This window comes from Cygnus atratus, chromosome 6 (genome assembly GCF_013377495.2).
Source record: "Cygnus atratus isolate AKBS03 ecotype Queensland, Australia chromosome 6, CAtr_DNAZoo_HiC_assembly, whole genome shotgun sequence".
Lineage (NCBI taxonomy): Eukaryota > Metazoa > Chordata > Aves > Anseriformes > Anatidae > Cygnus > Cygnus atratus.
Window position 1 is genome coordinate 30,230,598 of NC_066367.1, and position 16,200 is coordinate 30,246,797.

Genomic DNA, 16,200 nt, shown 5'->3' on the forward strand with positions numbered 1-16,200 from the left:
CGACAACCCAGGTGTGACCAAAAGAGGGGTGGGGACGCAAGGCACAAACAAGCGTCAGGCAGGCAGCTTACCCCGAGCCAGGCAAAGCAGGGAGCCAGAGCCAGGTCCCTCCCTGCTCCCAGGAGACTGCCCCTGGGTGCCGGGGGGGAGGAGGGAAGGGAGCAACACCAAGGATCAACGCTGCTCCACACGGCGCAGAACAGCAGTGGGAAGGCAGAGAAAACAAAGGGCTCCAGAGAAGGCCAAAGGAATTCATTTAATAGCAGCGTCCCACTTCGGAGGCTCGGGATCTTGCCATGTCTCTGCAGCGGGACGCGGTTTAGATCTTGAAGTGGCAGCAGAAGGACAGGGCAGGAGCTCCAGCTGAATTCAAGCTTCCTGGGGGGAAGAGGAGCCAGCCCAAAGCCTCAATCCCTGGACAGTCCTGACCTGCTGATGTATTTGCACGAGCTTAATTTAGTTCTGGCTGGAGCTGGGAGAAGTCCTGCTGTACAAAGGACTTGCCTGGCCAGGCCCAGGGGCAGAGCCGGGGTCTGCACCGCAGAAGCAGCAAAGCTTTCTCCAAAGAACAGGGACAGCAGCTGAGAAGGCGCTCGGAGAATCGCGGGGAGGCACAGCAGGCCGAGCTGCAGGTGGCTGTCCCGGCACGGCCCCATCACCGGGTGCCACCGCGGCTCTGTGGGGACGCTCGGATCCAGGCAAGGTCCTACACAGCCTTGGCTCTGCCGTGGCACCACGCTGGGCTCAGTGTTTGCCCCGTAGGTGGGCGCGCTTCCTGGCTCATGCAAAGGGGTGGTGGGTGCTCCAGGCTTCCTCTGAGCCCACGGCTGCTGTGACCTGTCCGAAGTCAGCTTCTCCGCCGGCGGGGACAGCCAGCCGCTCACAGCAGGACGCTTCGCTCCACACAAACCCTGTCCCACGCCGTGCCACACGTCAACTGCCTCCTCTGTCCCAAGGTGTACGGTGACTCTGCTGCTGCTCCAGCACAGCCTTCGCTGCTCTCCCCAAAGCCAGCCCTTCCCTCCCCCGGCCCAGCCCCTCAGCACTGCTGCTAGGAGCCGCTCTCCTTCTCCAGGAGATGGGCTTCTCGACGTCCGCTGGGCCTGAGCGCCCCTCGCCCTCTTGGTGCTCTGGGGTAGGATCCACGCTCCTGCGCCCTGGACCTCTCCCACCTCCCGCAGTCCCAGGGCCGGTGGTGGCCCTGCCAGCCAGCAGCTGCTCGGTGGTCGCTGCAGCTGAACGCCAGGTTCTCCTTCTCCCTGCCCTGGGCCTCCGCGCCCTGCTCCGGGGTCCATCTCTCCACATCACGCTGCTCCTCCTTCAAGTCCGCTGTCTCCGTCTCTGGTGAGGGGTCTTCAGGGCACAGCTCCTTTCTTTCGGCCAAGGCAGCAGCCCTGCTTCTGCTGTGATGCTTCGGAAACTCCTGGCTGTGCCTCCCGCCTGGTCTCCTCTCCGGTCTCCGACTGAAGCCCCTGGGTGCTCTGGAGCCGTGGAGCGGATGACAAGCTTCCTCGGCCGCCTCCTGCGAGCTGCTGCACGTCTGCCTGCCCGGGCCTTTGGGGCCTGGCCTCTCCCCTCTGTGCCTTTCCCTCCTGCTCTGCGGCTCCCTGGGCACCGCAGGCCTCTCGGGCTGCGCAGGCGCTGCCCTGGCCGGCTCTGGGGCCGAGGCTTGGCAGGGTGCCTGGGGCGCGTCCACGGCGCTCGCACTCACCAGCGGCTCGGAGGCAGCGGCTGCCTGGCCTGGATCAGCAGTAGCCGGAGGCTGAAAGAAAGAAGCCGAGAGTTCAGAAAGGGAGAGGACGGTCCCGAAGCAGGTGACGGCGCTTGGCCCTGCAGCCCGGAGGCCTCCTTGCCAGCGCAGAGCTCAGCAGATCCCCGCCCTCAGTGCCCTACCGCCTGGAGGCTGATGAAGTAGCGGTTCCTCTCCGCTTCGGGGTCTATGATGCCCCCTTTCTCTTGCTGTCTCTTGAAAATTAAGCGCAGTTCTTCTTGGTGCTGCAGCGTCTTGGCATCCGGCCTGTATGGCTCCTGAGCGGCAGAGAACAGCGGGGTTAAGGGTTCTCTCAACACCTAGCACGGGCAGTCAGCTGGCAGCACTACAAACAATTCCCCAAACCCTCCTTTGATCACGCAGCACCCTGGCGACCTGTCTGCTTGCAGCATTTGATTCGCCAGGCTTACAGAGCCCTGCACAATCCCTGGATGGAAGGGGAACGTGCTGCTGCAAACCTGCTGTTCCCTGCAGCGACTGCCTTGGGACCTCCTGCTTCAGCGTGAGATGCAGAGCAGCTAAAATCAGGGAGCACAGAACTCACCGTGTGAGCTAGGATCACTTGCGTAACCCCGATTATATCCCAGTGGGTACAGGGACATATTTAAGGAAAGCTACAGTTATTCTCTTAGAGCAGAAAAAACACAGAGAGATTCCATGCAGGCACTCCCTGTCCCTTGACAGAATCGCCTCTCCCCCACCACATCTGCTTGCTCAGGGCAGCCAGGATGACAACACTACACATTCTTGCCTCTTCCTCACAAGATAGCCACGGGTCCTTTGCTTCCCTCTGACCCATCACCCTCAAAGCTGGATCCGCCGGGGCAAGCCCCCCTTCCCATGGCAGAGGGGCTGCGAAGATCCCCTCTGAGCAGCGCACGAGATGGAAATTGTGCTTGTGTGTGTTTTCCTAGTCATCAGCAGAGCAGATGAATCAGCTCCAGCCAATATTGTTCATTCATCCGTTAAAACGGCCCAGCTGAAGCTACCCAGGGAGAGGGCACAGCTGGGCAGATCCATCTCTTACCAGCGGGTGCTGCGGGGGCGGCGCTGCCTTCAGGGCGCAGAGGTCGTAGACCAGGGTTTCCCGGCAGACAGGGCACTGCACGCCGACGTCCTGCAGGGAGGCAAGAGGTGACACCAACCCCAGGCAGCAACCCAGCCCACACACTTCCAGAGGATCCCCAGCCTGGAAGTGAAACAGGGCAGCCTGCTTCAGCTGACCACGAACACTCTTCTGCCCGGGCAGGGAGACCCGGGGTGCTCCAGCAACATGAAAACGGCCGGATCTCACTGACGGCTACAGAAAGAGTCTCCCAGTACCTGTTTGGGAGAAGGTGCCAGGTGCTGCTCTCTCTCTTCCTGCTGCATAAGGATCTCCTCCTCCATGTGCTGGGCATATCGGGCCAGGCAGTGGGAGTGGAAGTAGTGGTAGCACTGGGTCTTTGTGAAGGCTTCCCTCTCCTGCAGAGGGGAAAGGGCAGCTTTAAAGGGTTTCTGAGCACAGCGTTGTGTAACCTTCCCAGCTGAGGCAGGTTTTCACTCCAGTGTCAGCACTGGCAGCAGGCAGCTAGTGTTACTGATGGTACAGGCACATAACTTTTTTCCACTGGGCCTCATCTCTGCCTTCTCAGCTCTTACTGGGACACCAGCCCCTGCTCTGAGAGTAAGAAATACCCCTAGTATCAAGCTGCAAGGTTTTTGTGACCTATTTCCCCGCACGTATTGTTGCGGCAATCTTCTCATCTGACGTGCGCTCCTTCCTAGGCAGGCATCACCTCTCCTTGCATTCTGGGACAAGCTCCCCTGAACCCACAGACCTCTGCACCCACACGAATGTATCCCAGTCTCTCCTCACCACCTGTGTGCAGAACTCCAGGTGGGGTTTGACCACCACAGACAAACTGAGATGCCCCAACAACTATCTCCGGCTCCCCCTCCTCCTGTCTCTCTTCTCAGCCAGCTGGCAGGGCCGAGACCCATGTTCCTACCTGGAATCCATAGAGGCAAATCACGCACTGGCCGTGAGGAATGTTGTTGTCAGTGAGAATCTCCTTCCCCTTCTGTCAAAGCAGAAAAGCAAGCACGTTGCTCGCTTGCCCCCGCACAGGCTCCAGGCTTTCCCACCTCACGGGGTGTCAGAGAAGGGTGTCCGTGTCTGGCCACCCCCCTTCACCCCAACTCTCACCTCAATCAGCTCATACAGCACCTCCGTCCCCAGCCTGGCTTCAGCAACGCTTCTGAGGGTCTGCAAAATCCTACAGCAAAGCAGCAGAAATACTTAACGCGGTCTTGGGCACCCCTTTGCACTCCTTCACATACCTACTGCCCCACGATAAACAAAAAGGGCGCTGGCCTTCAGCCTTTGCCTGCGGTGTGGGATGAGCAGACGTGTAAGCACGCATTCCTGGGCTTTCCCAGCTCCCCACGAGCCAGTGCTCAGGAAGCTGTTGTCTTGAGAGGACTCACACCAGCGGCTTGCACACTGTCCCAGATCTGTCCCAAACCGCCTGGGCTTGAGCTCACCCAGCGCCCTTCAGCTTTTGGTGAAGGCCCAGGAGACTTGGGTTACGTTGCAGGTGGGCCAGAGCGGAAGAACCCAGTCCTCAGCGTCAAACCGAGTGGCTCGTGCGGGATTTAACACGTTTAAGGTGTTTTTGGGACCACCCCCCCCCCACGTGCTCACGAGACAAGGGGCCGCAGAGGGATTTGGGAGCAGGCTTTTCCATCTCTAAACCCCCACCAGCCCTCTGCTCTCCCCTCCCACCGCTCACTTCTGGATTTGCTCATCCGACAGCCCCCGCGGGTTCCTGATGGCGATGTCCGGAGCCGCGTTGGGATACTAGAAAAGAAAACAACAAACAAACAAACAAACAAACAAAACCGAGAGAAGTGGGGCAAGGTCGGGGGGTGCCCGTCCCTGCCAGGAGCCTACCTGGGGGGGCACGGTGAGCAGCAGGGTGCAGCGGACGAACTGCGAGTCCTGGTCCTGCGCCGTGGCGGGGTGCAGGGTGATGCTCACCTCCCAGGGCTCCGACCTGCGGGCAGCACGGCGTGAGGGCCGGCCGGGGACCGGGAACCGGCCCGGGAGGCGGCCCGGGGCTCGGGGCTCGGGGGGGGGGAGCCCGGTACGAACCTGCCGCGGCCCCGCCGCACCCGCAGCTCCTCCAGGTAGATGGACTCCAGCACCTCCACCTCGGCCGGCAGCGCCCTGTGAGGGGGGACCGGCCGCTCAGGGGGGGGCTCCGAGGGGATGGGGATTGGGGGGGGGGTGTGGGAGAACCGGGGGGCCGCCGTTACCACTCCGCCGCCTCCGCCTCCTCGCCGGCCGCCGCCATCTTCTGGGCGGCCCGGAACGGGAAGCGCCGGGCGCTGGTTGCTGGGCGACGGCGCCGGGCCTGATCCTGCTGCCGGTGCCGGTGCCGGTGCCGGTGCAGGCCGCCGCCATGGAGGGGTACCGCGTCCTGGAGGCGGTCGGGGAAGGCTCCTTCGGGAGGGTGTACAAGGGGCGGCGGCGGCACAGCGCCCAGGTGAGCGGCCGCGGGCCCCCAGCCCCAAACCGGCTGCGGGGGGTGTAACGGTGCCGGGCAAAGGGTAAGGACGGCTCCCTCCGAGCACCGCCTGCACCCCCGTTAACGCGGCCCGGGGTGCCGTCACCCCGAGCTGTTACCCCCTGTTCGGGCTGCCCCTGGCGGTGCCGCACGTCCTGGTCCCGTCTCTGCTCCCTGGTTGCGTTCCTTTGTCTCCAGCGTCGAAGCACCCTGAGCACCGTCAGCGACGGGCAAGGGGTCGCGAAGGGGGAGCCCCAGCTTCAGGGGGTGCGGCGCACGCGCTTCACGTGCTCGGCTGTGAAATGCCGGGTCCAGCTCGGGTTAAACGTGGTGGGGCGCTGCGCTGAGCCCAGCTCTGCCCGCTTCGAAAGGTGGTGGCCCTGAAGTTCATCCCCAAGCTGGGGCGCTCCGAGAAGGAGCTGAAGAACCTGCAGCGGGAAATCGAGATCATGAGAGGCCTTCGCCACCCCAACATCATCCAGATGCTCGACAGCTTCGAGACCGACAAAGAGGTGACGGAGCCTGCTCCGGGCAAATGGTTTTGCTTGACTGGGGGCCGGGGTAGGGGCTGTCGCCTGCTGCCACTTATGTCTCAGGAGGTGCTGATGGCAGCCTCCCAGGGCCCTAATAGCATTTCTAGCCAGCCTGGCTTGTTCCGTCCCCAGCTGTTACCCCACTCTTGTTGAACGCTGCAGTCCTGCCACCAGCCTGTTTTGCTCCCTCAGCTGGTCACACTGGGGTCCTCTGCCCTCAGGGCACTCCCACCCTCCCCAGGGACACGCAGGGACGTTAGGTGAGGATCGTCTGAGCAGAGACTGGGACTCCGGTCCTGGCACACCCGCTGGGTGGGAGCCGGCACCCTGCTGGCTGGGTCCAAGACAAGGAGAGCCACAAGGGCTCGGTGGGGATGTGCCTGGGTGGGTGCCCCCCGATGCCTCCACGCTGCTCTTCTCTCCAGGTGGTGGTGGTGACTGACTACGCAGAGGGGGAGCTCTTCCAGATCCTGGAGGACGACGGGAGTTTGCCCGAGGACCAGGTGACTGGCGAGGCGGTGGCCACGCTGGCTTTGCCACAGGGCGGAGGGAATGGGATTTGTCTGTCAGCAGGCAGAGGGCAGGAGGTGCCTCCGAGGCTTTGTCTGGCAGAGCTTCTGAAGGGATGAAAAGAGGGCCAGGTCGCAGTGGGTGGCAGCAGGTTTCCCTGTTCCCTCTGCAAGGGCCACGACACAAGGCTGCTGCCTCAGCTGTTGGCACGCTCCTGTGTCAGCAAAGCTGGCCCAAAGCTGGGGCTGGTCCCAAACAGGGCAAGGGCAGAAGTGGGGTTCTGGGGAGCCGGGCAGAAGGGAGCCCGTGGCTGTGCTGGCTGGTGGCACCACGGGTTACACGATGAGGTTCCCGTGTCTCTGTAGGTCCAGACCATAGCTGCCCAGCTGGTCTCTGCTCTCTACTACCTGCACTCCCACCGCATCCTGCACCGCGACATGAAACCCCAGAACATCCTGCTGGGCAAAGACGGCGTCATCAAGCTCTGTGACTTTGGGTGGGTGCTGGCGGCAAGCTGAGGGGGGCACGTGGGCTTGTGGCAGCCAAAGGGTGTCCTGGGTGCTGTAGAAGAGAAGGGTGTGTGTGGAAGGGGATTTGGACTCTGTGTGTACCCAGGGGTTAGCAGGGATGGGGAATTTTGGACTCCAGAGGGGAGAGGAGTGTTGGTGTGCTCATAGGAGTCTCCTTGGGAGTGGCAGAGCGTGCTCCAGCCTGAAATAGCCACCTGTATTTTGCTCTGAGCAGGTTTGCCCGTGCCATGAGTATCCACACCATGGTGCTGACCTCCATCAAGGGCACCCCGCTGTACATGTCCCCTGAGCTGGTGGAGGAGAAGCCGTATGACCACACGGCGGACCTCTGGTCTGTGGGCTGCATCCTGTACGAGCTGTTCGTGGGCACCCCTCCCTTCTACACCAGCAGCATCTTCCAGCTCGTCAGCCTCATTGTCAAGGACCCTGTCAAATGGCCCAAGGCCATAAGCCCAGTCTTCAAGGTAAGGGGACAAAAGGGACAAAGCCCTGTCCGTGGGGTGAGACCCTCCGACGTGATAGAGCTTGGCCTCCTGGGATGGGGGCTCTTATCACTGCTGCCCCTTGCTAAGTTGAGAAACTGAGGCAGGCAGCAGAGCAGTGGTTTAGTGGGCTGGGAAGGGAAAGTGCCTTCCCACTGCCCACCTACCCTCGACACCAGACCCACTCTTTCTCAGAACTGTTCAGAGAACCCAGGAGCGCTGGGCTCCCTCTCTGAGGCTGGCGGGGGCACTGCGTCTGTTAGTGGATGTGCGCTGGGTGCTGAGCACGTCTGACCCTGGCGCTGTGCTGTCTGTAGAGCTTCCTGCAGGGGCTGCTGATGAAGGACCCCCGCCAGCGCCTGTCGTGGCCGGAGCTGCTCTCCCACCCCTTCATTGCTGGCCGGGTTACTGGTGAGTACCAAGTTTTTTTCCAACTTGGGACACGTCCTTTTCCTCTGACTACTGCCTGTAGACTGGGACCACCGCCTTACCCTAATTTCTTGTACTTCTCTGGTCTTTCCCCCCTTCCTCTCAATTTCTTCCAGTCACCAACCCCTAGCTCCTGCCCCAGGGGTTGCTCTGAGTCCCCCGGGATTCCCCTGGGATCGTGGAGCTGGTCACCCTCCCAGTGTCCCAGGGGAGATCTGCTGATGAAGATCTGCCTTCACCTTCGCAGTGATTGACGACACAGAAGAGCATGGGATCTCAAACCCCTTCACCACCAAGCTGTCTCCAGAGCTGCAGGCCCTGAAGGAGCAGCAAGCTCATTCCCTGGCCCCCAGGAGCGGCCAGTCCAGGATCCTGAGGAAGGCCCGGCAGAAGATGGCTGAGGAGGCACAGAAAAAGGTAAAGCGTGGGGTTCCCTGGACTGTGCCCCACTGTTATGGCAAAGGAAAGGCACTGAAATGGGACCTGGTGGGAAAGACAGAAGGTACGAGGTCAGGATGGGGGTATTTATTGGCCGTGTACAAGGCAGGATGTGGGATCCTTGTGTGGGGGGGCGGTGTCGGGGGCTCATCTGGCTGTCTGAATAACCCTGCCCTGACCAAACATTTCTGCCATCACCCAGGGGCAGCTAAAGGCAAATACTGCATGTACGAAGGATTCTGGCAAAGGACACACTGGGCACAAACCCAGAGCAGCTCCTGGGAAGGCAGCCCTAGGGGAGGGGGACCCACCAGCTGCCTCCAAAGAGAAGAACTCCGGTGTCCTGCAAGGAAAGAGCAGCGTGGCACAGTGGCAGCTGGAGGAGCCTCCTCCCAACCCATGGTAAGGCAGGGCTGGGGCTGCGAGAGGAGGAAGAGGGGAAAGCTCACTTACTGGGTCGTTTCCTTTGCCAGGGAGCACAGCATCACTCAAGATTACGAGCGGGAGTTTCGCAGAGCAGGAGTCCCTCTGCACTCTGGTGCTGGCAGGGCAGAGCCCCACGGCAGGCGCAGCATTGAGGCCGTGGACCTGGAGAGCGAGGTGAGGCGGTGTCCTGCAGTAAGGACAGCCGGGCCCGCTGCCTACGGTCTGGTACAGAGACTCTGGAGCAGGCGGGGTCTGGCTCCAGCCTTCTCTCCTCCCTGGTCAGGAGCTGGAGAGCGATGAGGAGTGGCAGCACCTGATCGAGGCCACAGAGCCCTCGGCCATGCAGCTGAGCACGCCACTGAGTCTCCTGAGGGACCCAGCCTTCCGGCACCGCGTCCGGGCCCGCCTTGCAGACTCTGCTCAGCAGGTGAGGGATGGCTGGCCGTCCTCCTCCAGCTAAGTCCTCCAGCTAAGGCTGGGGACGTGGAGGCCTTCTTCTTTTCTGGGGTTGGGTCAGGAGCACTAGGAGAGCCCCCACTGTCCAATAAATAGTCCCACTGCTTCCTCAGGAACCAGGGCTGCCTCAAACACCTAGCCTGTCGTCTGCTCCCCTGCCTTAGAGGGTGATGGAAAGGCTGTGACTGCTGCTGATCACGAGCCTTTTTGGCTTTCTGTGCTCAGGTGCTAGAAGGGGTGCTAGAGGGAGCCTCCCACCTCCGCCCTGTGCTCCGTGTTGTGGGCAACCTCCTGGCTACCCGCTGCGACTCTGAGCTGCTGGAGCAGTTCTGCCTGGAGCTGAACGTGCCGCTGTCCCTGTTGCATCTGACCAAGCAGATCCTGGAAAGTGGACGCACAAAGCAGGTGGGTCTACGGCCCCAGACAGACTGAAGCTCCCTCAGTCCTGCAGCGTGCCTGTGCTAGGGGGTGCTGGGGAGGTCCTTGTGGCCTACAGGGGCTGGCTTACAGGGACAGTGCTTCTTCCTGGCCCCCTTGAGAAGGGAGAGGTCCTGGCTAGGAAGGACGCCTCTGCGGTGGTGTTGGAATGGCCAGCAGACATTTGCCACTTGCTGTTTCTTTCTGGTCTCCTGCAGCAGCCCTGGTGTAGCACGGTGCTGACAGACCTCGTCACGGTGACCACAGTTTATTTCAGCAGTGAGTGCAGCCTGGAGGAGAGTGGGCAGAAGGACAGGTAAGGACAATGTGGTGTTCTCCGAGGTCTCTCACGGTCACTGTGGGGACCCAGCAGTAGGCAGGGCAGAGGAACTGTCCTGTGAGGAAGCATCACCGTGCTCTCAGAGAAGTGCTTTCCTTGAGTGGGGCAAGTACAGGGGAAGGCAAAGCTGATGAGTCCAGTTGTGCTGCCTGCTGGCACCAGCTCACAGTGCTACTGTGCACTGCCTGCTCCATTAGGCAGGGCTGTAGGGGCATGGCCAGATCTTGTCCTTACAGTCAGTGACCATCTTTCTCTGCTCTCCTTTGCCCTTGCTGCCTCTCCAAGCCTGCAGGCCTTCCAGGAGAGTGCCAAGCACTTCCTAGCCCTGCTGCCGGATCTGCTGGCTGAGCCAGCCGACAGCGAGATGAGACTCTGCCAGCAAAGCCTCCTGGTAAGGGTGCCTCTGTCTTCCTTCTCTCCGCCTTCTCCTCCCCCCACAGAAGCTCTGGGGCTGGGTGTGCATCTTAGGGGGAGAGCAGAGTGATGCATCCTAGTCGGGGCAAGCTGTCTGACCCCACTGTTTCTGTTAGTTTTGTTGTTTTTGTTTGTTTGTTTGTTTGTTTTGTGGGGATCTCAGAAAGGAGTTCTCTGAGGGGGGCGCCTTCCCTGGCTGCGCCTCCATGTGCACCCCTCCCGCAGCCAGCCTGTGGCTGCCACGCAGCAGCAGTGGGACTGAAGTGGCTGGAGGGGACATTGGTCCCTGAATTTGGGTCCTTCTCCCACCTCAGCTGTCCCCGCTTAGCTTCCTCCACGGTTGCTTGTCTCCCTCCTCTCCCTCTCCATCTGCTGTGGTGGCAATCCCTGTGTCTCCCCCAGTGCTTCACCCTGCTCTGTGAGAGCCTGGATGCGACGTGCCCCTCTGTCTCTGCTCCTTTCTACGCCAGCCTGCGAGAGGAGCATCAGCCCCTGCTGGACAGACTTCTCCAGGGATCCATCTCAGAGCAGCACGCTTTGCAAGGTAGCACTGGCGGCAGCTCACCGTCTCCTCCTGGGGCCTCCTAGGGTTTCCCTTCTCCCTCCAGCCCTTTAGTTCCCTCAGAGCACCGACTGCCACTCCAGTACCATTTCCAGGAGAAAGCGGCTGCCCAAATTGCTCAAACCCCTGCTACCCAGGGCTCTCCTGTTCCCTCCCTCAGTCCCAGATCTCACCTTTCTCATCGCCCAAGCCTGACTTTTCCTCTCTTGGCCTCCAGCCCCATCCAACTGCCCCTCGGCATCCCTCACCCAGGCTCTGTCCCTGTGCAGGTGCCGCGATGGAGGCCAAGTCAGCCCATGCGCAGAGCCAACGCGTGGCAGAGCTTTATACAGCCGCGTTGGCTGCGGCCTGCAGCATCCCCCTGGCGAGGAACAGCTGTCGGGAAGCCAAGAAGCAGGTCGGGCCAGCTCTCTTTGCAGGGCACGGACGTATGGTCTCCCTGGAGGCAGCAGCCCTTTGCAGGAGAATCTCTTTTTCAGCAGTGAAGTGCAGGGCCGGGGTCCTCCAGGTTTGCTGTCCAAGATTTGCAGTCCAAGAGCCGAGCTTCGGGAGTTTAAGGACTCCTGAGTCTGTTAAAAGACTCACGCTTAGGGCCTGACTGGGGAAATGGGCTGAATAAATAGGCAATGCAGAGGAGACATGAAGAACTCTTCAACGTCTGTGGTATGAACTGTAGGAAGTCTGAAGGTGAATGAACTTGACAAAGAGGGAAAACAAGAATATAGATTTCCATCTGATCATTACACTGAACTCTGAGTCACCAGGGGGGAAAGCAGAGGAGGAATCTTACCTTGCTCATTTCAGCTCAGGGGCTGTGCGTCAAAGCCATGCTGGTTCGTGGCAGATGAGCATCCCTGCGTGAAAGCAGGCACCGCCATGAAAGCAGATGCCTTCTCTTGTTAATCTGTTGCTGGTATGAAACTTGTTAGGTCTGTGCAATGCTTCGTGTGCCCGGGGTGCCTAACAGGCTGGTTTCTGCAGGTTGCTCAAAGGGTAGCTGAAAAGCTTATGGATGGAGAGAACCGACAGCTTGGGAGACTGCTGGGAAGGCTTCAGCACCCAGGCTGCTCCTTGAACGCCCTCAAGGTAAGAGCTCTGTCCGTTTCTCTGTCTGTCCGTGGAGGTGCTTGGTGTGCATCTCTCCCTTCTGCCTCGCAGATCCTCTACGCCGCCTGCCATGCCAGCCCGAGCCTGTGCCAGCACCTGGGGAGGAGCCAGCAAGTGTGGGGCTCCCTCGTGCAGCTCTCAAAGGGCAAGGTAGGACTGACTGCAGCCTCCGTGGTGGGGGAGGCGTGCAGGCAACCAGGACCTCTTCCTCTGGGCGCTGCTTGGACCAGGCTGGAGGGCGCGTGGAGAAAAGAGCCTGGGGGAGCTCGCTTTGGAGAGAGTGGGTGCCATCTTCCTCCCGGGGCCCAGAAACATCCCCTCCTCCCCTCCTAGCCCTGCTGTTCCCCTGTGACTCCCGCTCCCTTGGCAGGTCCCCATGGCAGAGGTCGCCCAGGGGGTGGCCTGTGAGGCTTCCCTGTACCTGCTGGCCCTGCTCACCCTGCAGCCCCAGGCCTCCCCTCCCAGGTAAGCACCCGCTTTCACCCGTGGGTGGGGTCAAGATGTTTCCTGCCCCAAACAAGCCTATCCTGCCCGGAGCTGGGCTTCTGTTCCTGCTGACCCCTCACGTCCTGACACCCAGCAGGCAGCTGGGCGGTGCGCGCGGGTGCTGGGGACGCGGTAGGGACCCAGCACGGCCAAGGAAGCTCTGTGGTGCACGGCTCACTCTCCTCCCGCAAGGTGGCTGCTTCCCAGCCCTGGGGGTGTTTGGATGCTGCTGCTCCGGGGGGTGCGGAGCCCTGAGAACATAGTGCTGTGGGGAGGGCTCGGCCGCCAGTCTCTTTGCTCTGGTCCCTGTGTTTCAGGCTTGAGGAGGTGGCTTCCCTGGCCGTGGATCTCCTCACCCAGTCTCCTGTCGTCTCCCGCGTGGTAAGTCTGTGCTGCCAGAGGCACCGTGGGGAGGCCTGCAGAGCCCCACATCCCGTTCGGGTCCTCCTGTCGGTCACCCAGCGCGGGATGGGGCAGGTGCACTCTGGCTGCCCTCGCCCTGGGCTGAGGGATTAAGAGTGGATAGGAGGGTCCCAAAGGTGCTGATCCCTGCCTGCTCCTACAGGGTGCTGCAGCATTCCTCCTGACACAGCTCAGTCAGCACGGGGTGGACACGGTGCTTAGCGGCGAAGAGGTCCTAGCAGCGGTGACAAACGCCCTGACGGCGCCGGCTGAGGTATGGGATGGGGACAGAGGTGCAGAGGGGCCATGCTCTTACCCCAATACAGGCGAAGACGGGGTCAGAAGGGTGCGGGTCTGGTGCTGCTGCCCTCAGACCCAGCACCCAGCTCCAGCCTGTCCCACGCTCTCCCTTACAGCTGCAGCTCCCCCCGCCAATGGGTGCCGGTCTCTACGATGGGCTCATTTTCCTCCTGCTGAAGCTGCTCGCCCAGGTACCAGCCTGCCCTTCTCCCTTTGCCTGGTCCCCTGCTGGCGCCGTGTCCGTCCTCGGGACCGTGGGGCTGGCAGGGGCACGGACCAGAATCCTGGGGAGCAGCAGGGCAGCCCCTCGACGCCCACCTCCCCCGTCTGTAGGAGGATACGGCCGTGGAGCAGGGCTTCGCTGCCTCAGAGCTGTGGAGCGTGGTGTGGCACGGTGTGGCTGCGGTGCTTCGCGTGGGCAGCGACGGGGCAGCGCTGGAGGGAGATGCCCCGGGGGCAGAGCAGCCCATGGCAGAGCCAGACTGGAACCTCCTGTCCCCTCAAGGTAGGAGCTGTGGGGTGAGCAGGGCATCTGCCGGGGACGCTGCTCCACGGTCTGCCCTCAAGCTTGCCCGTGTGTCTCTGTCCCCACCAGCACCTGATCCCTGGGCCCAGAGGGGTTCAGGGGCTTTTCTTGAGGATCGCTGTCCTCTGCCACGGAGTGAGGGTTGTCTGCAGCACGAGCAGACGGAAGGGAGGAGGTTTTTCAACCTTCGTTTTGACTCTGTTGCACTGTTTCCCCTGCAGGCACGCTGCTCTTCCTCAGCCTGGCCCTCGTCGTCTTCACTCGCGAGTCCCACCGGTGCCTGCCTCAGCTTACCCAGTCCCACGGTGTCCTCGTGGTGACGCTGAGGAGGCTGCTGTCCCCTGGCTTCCTGGCATGCCTGGCACAGACGTGAGTTGGGAGAGCTGAAGAGGGCTGAGAAATTCCTGACCTGGCACTCGCAGGGCACAGTTCCCCGGCAGAGCCTCTCCTTAGAGCCTGGGAATGCTCTGTGCCTCTGATTTTTTTTTTTTCCTCGTTGCCTCTGTATTGAGCCCAGTCTCTCTCAAAAATTCAGGCAAGCAGGAGAGGATGGGGACACGGAACTCGTCCCAGCCGTGGTGATCCAGGCCTGCCAGCTCCTCTGTTTCCCTTTCGCCCTGGATGTGGACGGAGACACCTTAGCCTTGGTCATGGCAGCAGTGAGAGACTCCCAGCTCCCCGCCCAGCTGCTGCAGGTACCCTCCTGGCCCCGCGGTTCTCTCCATGCCCTGCAGACATCTCCCTGCGCTGCAGCCCCACCGTCTCACTCCTCCTGGCACTGCCGGTCCCTGCCCACACAGGGCAGCCCTCGGGTGCCTCACAGCCCCCAGAGCAGCCTGGCTGGCCGCCGAGCTCCGCGCTGACCCGCGGGCAGACCTCAGCTGCTCTCTGGCCCACGTGCGAGGCCGAGGCGCTCAGTGCTGCTGTGTCTCCTTTCTCCTCAGGTCTGCTGTCACCATCTGCCCCTCTCAGACGCTGAGCTCCCCGTCAGCCTCTTGTGCCACCTCGTTGTGTCCGACGAGCAGGTCATAGCTCAAATAGTACGGCAGGCTGCTGCCTCGGAGCGCATCCTTGCCTTCTTGACTGCCGTCCTGTTCTCAGACAGCCTCCCGCTCCTAACTGACCTCCTGTCTCTCTTGACTCACGTGGCCCGCGTCTCCCCGGAGCACCTGCCCTTTCTCCAGAGGATCCTGGGGGGCTCGGACACGTCCCACCAGCCGCTGCCCCGCTTGCTTGCCCACCGGGAGCACCCCGTACGGGCCAAAACCTGCAACCTGCTGGGCAACCTGCTCCGACACAGCCACGGCTTTCCTCAGGCGCTGCAGAGCCAGCCTGGCTTGCTGGAGAGCCTGCTGGCGTGCCTGGCAGACCGCGACGAGAACGTGCGCAGGGCGGCCAGCTTCGCGGTGGGCAACGCCGCGTACCACCCGTCCTCCCCGGCCCGCACCCTGCGCGGGGCCGTGCCCGGGCTGACGCGGCTGCTGCGCGACCCGCACGCCAAGACGCGCCGCAACGCCGCCACGGCCCTGGGCAACCTGTGCCGGCGCTCGGCGGAGCTGGGGGACCTGCTGGTGGAGAGCGAGACCCCCCGCGTCCTGCTGGAGGTGGCCTGCCGGGACCCCCAGGCCGGCGTGCGGGAGGGAGCCCTGGTGGCGCTGCGGGCTGCCAGCCGGCACCCGGGGGTACAGCAGGTACCTGCTCGCCCTGCCGCCTCCCCTTCCGCGGGACCGCTGGTGGCACCAGGGGGACGGGGGGACGCCGCCGGGCCGGCCGGTGACTCGTGTGCCTCTGTGCCCCGCAGGCGCTGCTGTCTCTGGGGGCCGGCGAGAAGCTGGCCGCGGTGGCCAGCAGCGACCCGCAGCCCGCGGCTGGTGGCAGCCCCCGTCCTTCTTCTGCCCGGCACTGCCAGAAGCTCGTCCGCCTCCTCGCGCCCTTGCACAGCACCTGAGGACGCGGTGGCACCCCGGAGGGCACCGGGAGGAGGGCTGCGGCCTGCGGCACCCCGACGGCAGCGGCAGGACGGCGGCAGGAACGCTTCTACCTCCGGCCCTGACCCTCGGTGAAACCTCGCCTGCCCCGAGGGGGCCCTGCCCAGCTCCCTGGCTGCCCCCAGACCCCTCGCCGGGGCTCAGCGCTCGGGGCTGGCTGGGGACGCGCTGTGCCACGGTGCCACGGCTCCCACGGTGCCCCGCCGCGGGACGGTTGTCCTCGGTGGGACGGTGCCAGCGTGGCGCTGCGTGGCGGCCTCGCACCCGGGGCTCTCCGCACCCCGTGTGACTGGGGGGGACTCCTCCCACGTGGGGCTTTTTTTTTCATTTTAGGGAAAAAAGCGCCTGTAACACCCCCCCCCCCCCCCCCACCCCCCCGGCCCTACAACCACCGCTCCCACCGCAGGGCCCTGCCCCTGCTGCCCCCCTCCGGCCCTCCCCGCCGCCAGGGGGCGCTGCGGGGGCGGGGGGGGGCGGGGGGCGGAGCGCCCGCGCGGGGCATGCCGGGAGTTGTAGTCCGCCGGCCCGCCTC

At 62.8% G+C, this 16,200-nt stretch overlaps 2 protein-coding genes across 2 annotated transcripts; one reads left to right on the plus strand and one right to left on the minus strand.

Annotated features, from left to right (window-relative positions):
- Nucleotides 1-231: 231 nt before the first annotated feature.
- Nucleotides 232-5,205, minus strand: RNF25 (ring finger protein 25). Its single transcript, XM_035556063.2, has 10 exons — nt 5,072-5,205; nt 4,908-4,982; nt 4,707-4,809; nt 4,546-4,613; nt 3,960-4,029; nt 3,763-3,834; nt 3,095-3,235; nt 2,799-2,888; nt 1,894-2,028; nt 232-1,762 (listed from the first exon to the last, which is right to left on the minus strand). Exons 1-10 carry the CDS (start codon nt 5,107-5,109, stop codon nt 1,052-1,054), a joined length of 1,503 nt encoding a protein of 500 aa, XP_035411956.1. The 5' UTR covers nt 5,110-5,205; the 3' UTR covers nt 232-1,051.
- Nucleotides 5,206-5,217: 12 nt separating this feature from the next.
- Nucleotides 5,218-15,628, plus strand: STK36 (serine/threonine kinase 36). The gene is made up of 26 exons (XM_035556061.1): nt 5,218-5,301; nt 5,694-5,834; nt 6,281-6,358; nt 6,731-6,861; nt 7,110-7,359; nt 7,695-7,788; nt 8,054-8,223; nt 8,447-8,646; nt 8,718-8,844; nt 8,954-9,097; nt 9,352-9,531; nt 9,762-9,859; nt 10,169-10,274; nt 10,700-10,841; nt 11,129-11,256; nt 11,841-11,945; nt 12,018-12,116; nt 12,337-12,431; nt 12,770-12,833; nt 13,018-13,128; nt 13,271-13,345; nt 13,488-13,659; nt 13,902-14,049; nt 14,216-14,375; nt 14,625-15,371; nt 15,482-15,628. Exons 1-26 carry the CDS (start codon nt 5,218-5,220, stop codon nt 15,626-15,628), a joined length of 3,996 nt encoding a protein of 1,331 aa, XP_035411954.1.
- Nucleotides 15,629-16,200: the final 572 nt, after the last annotated feature.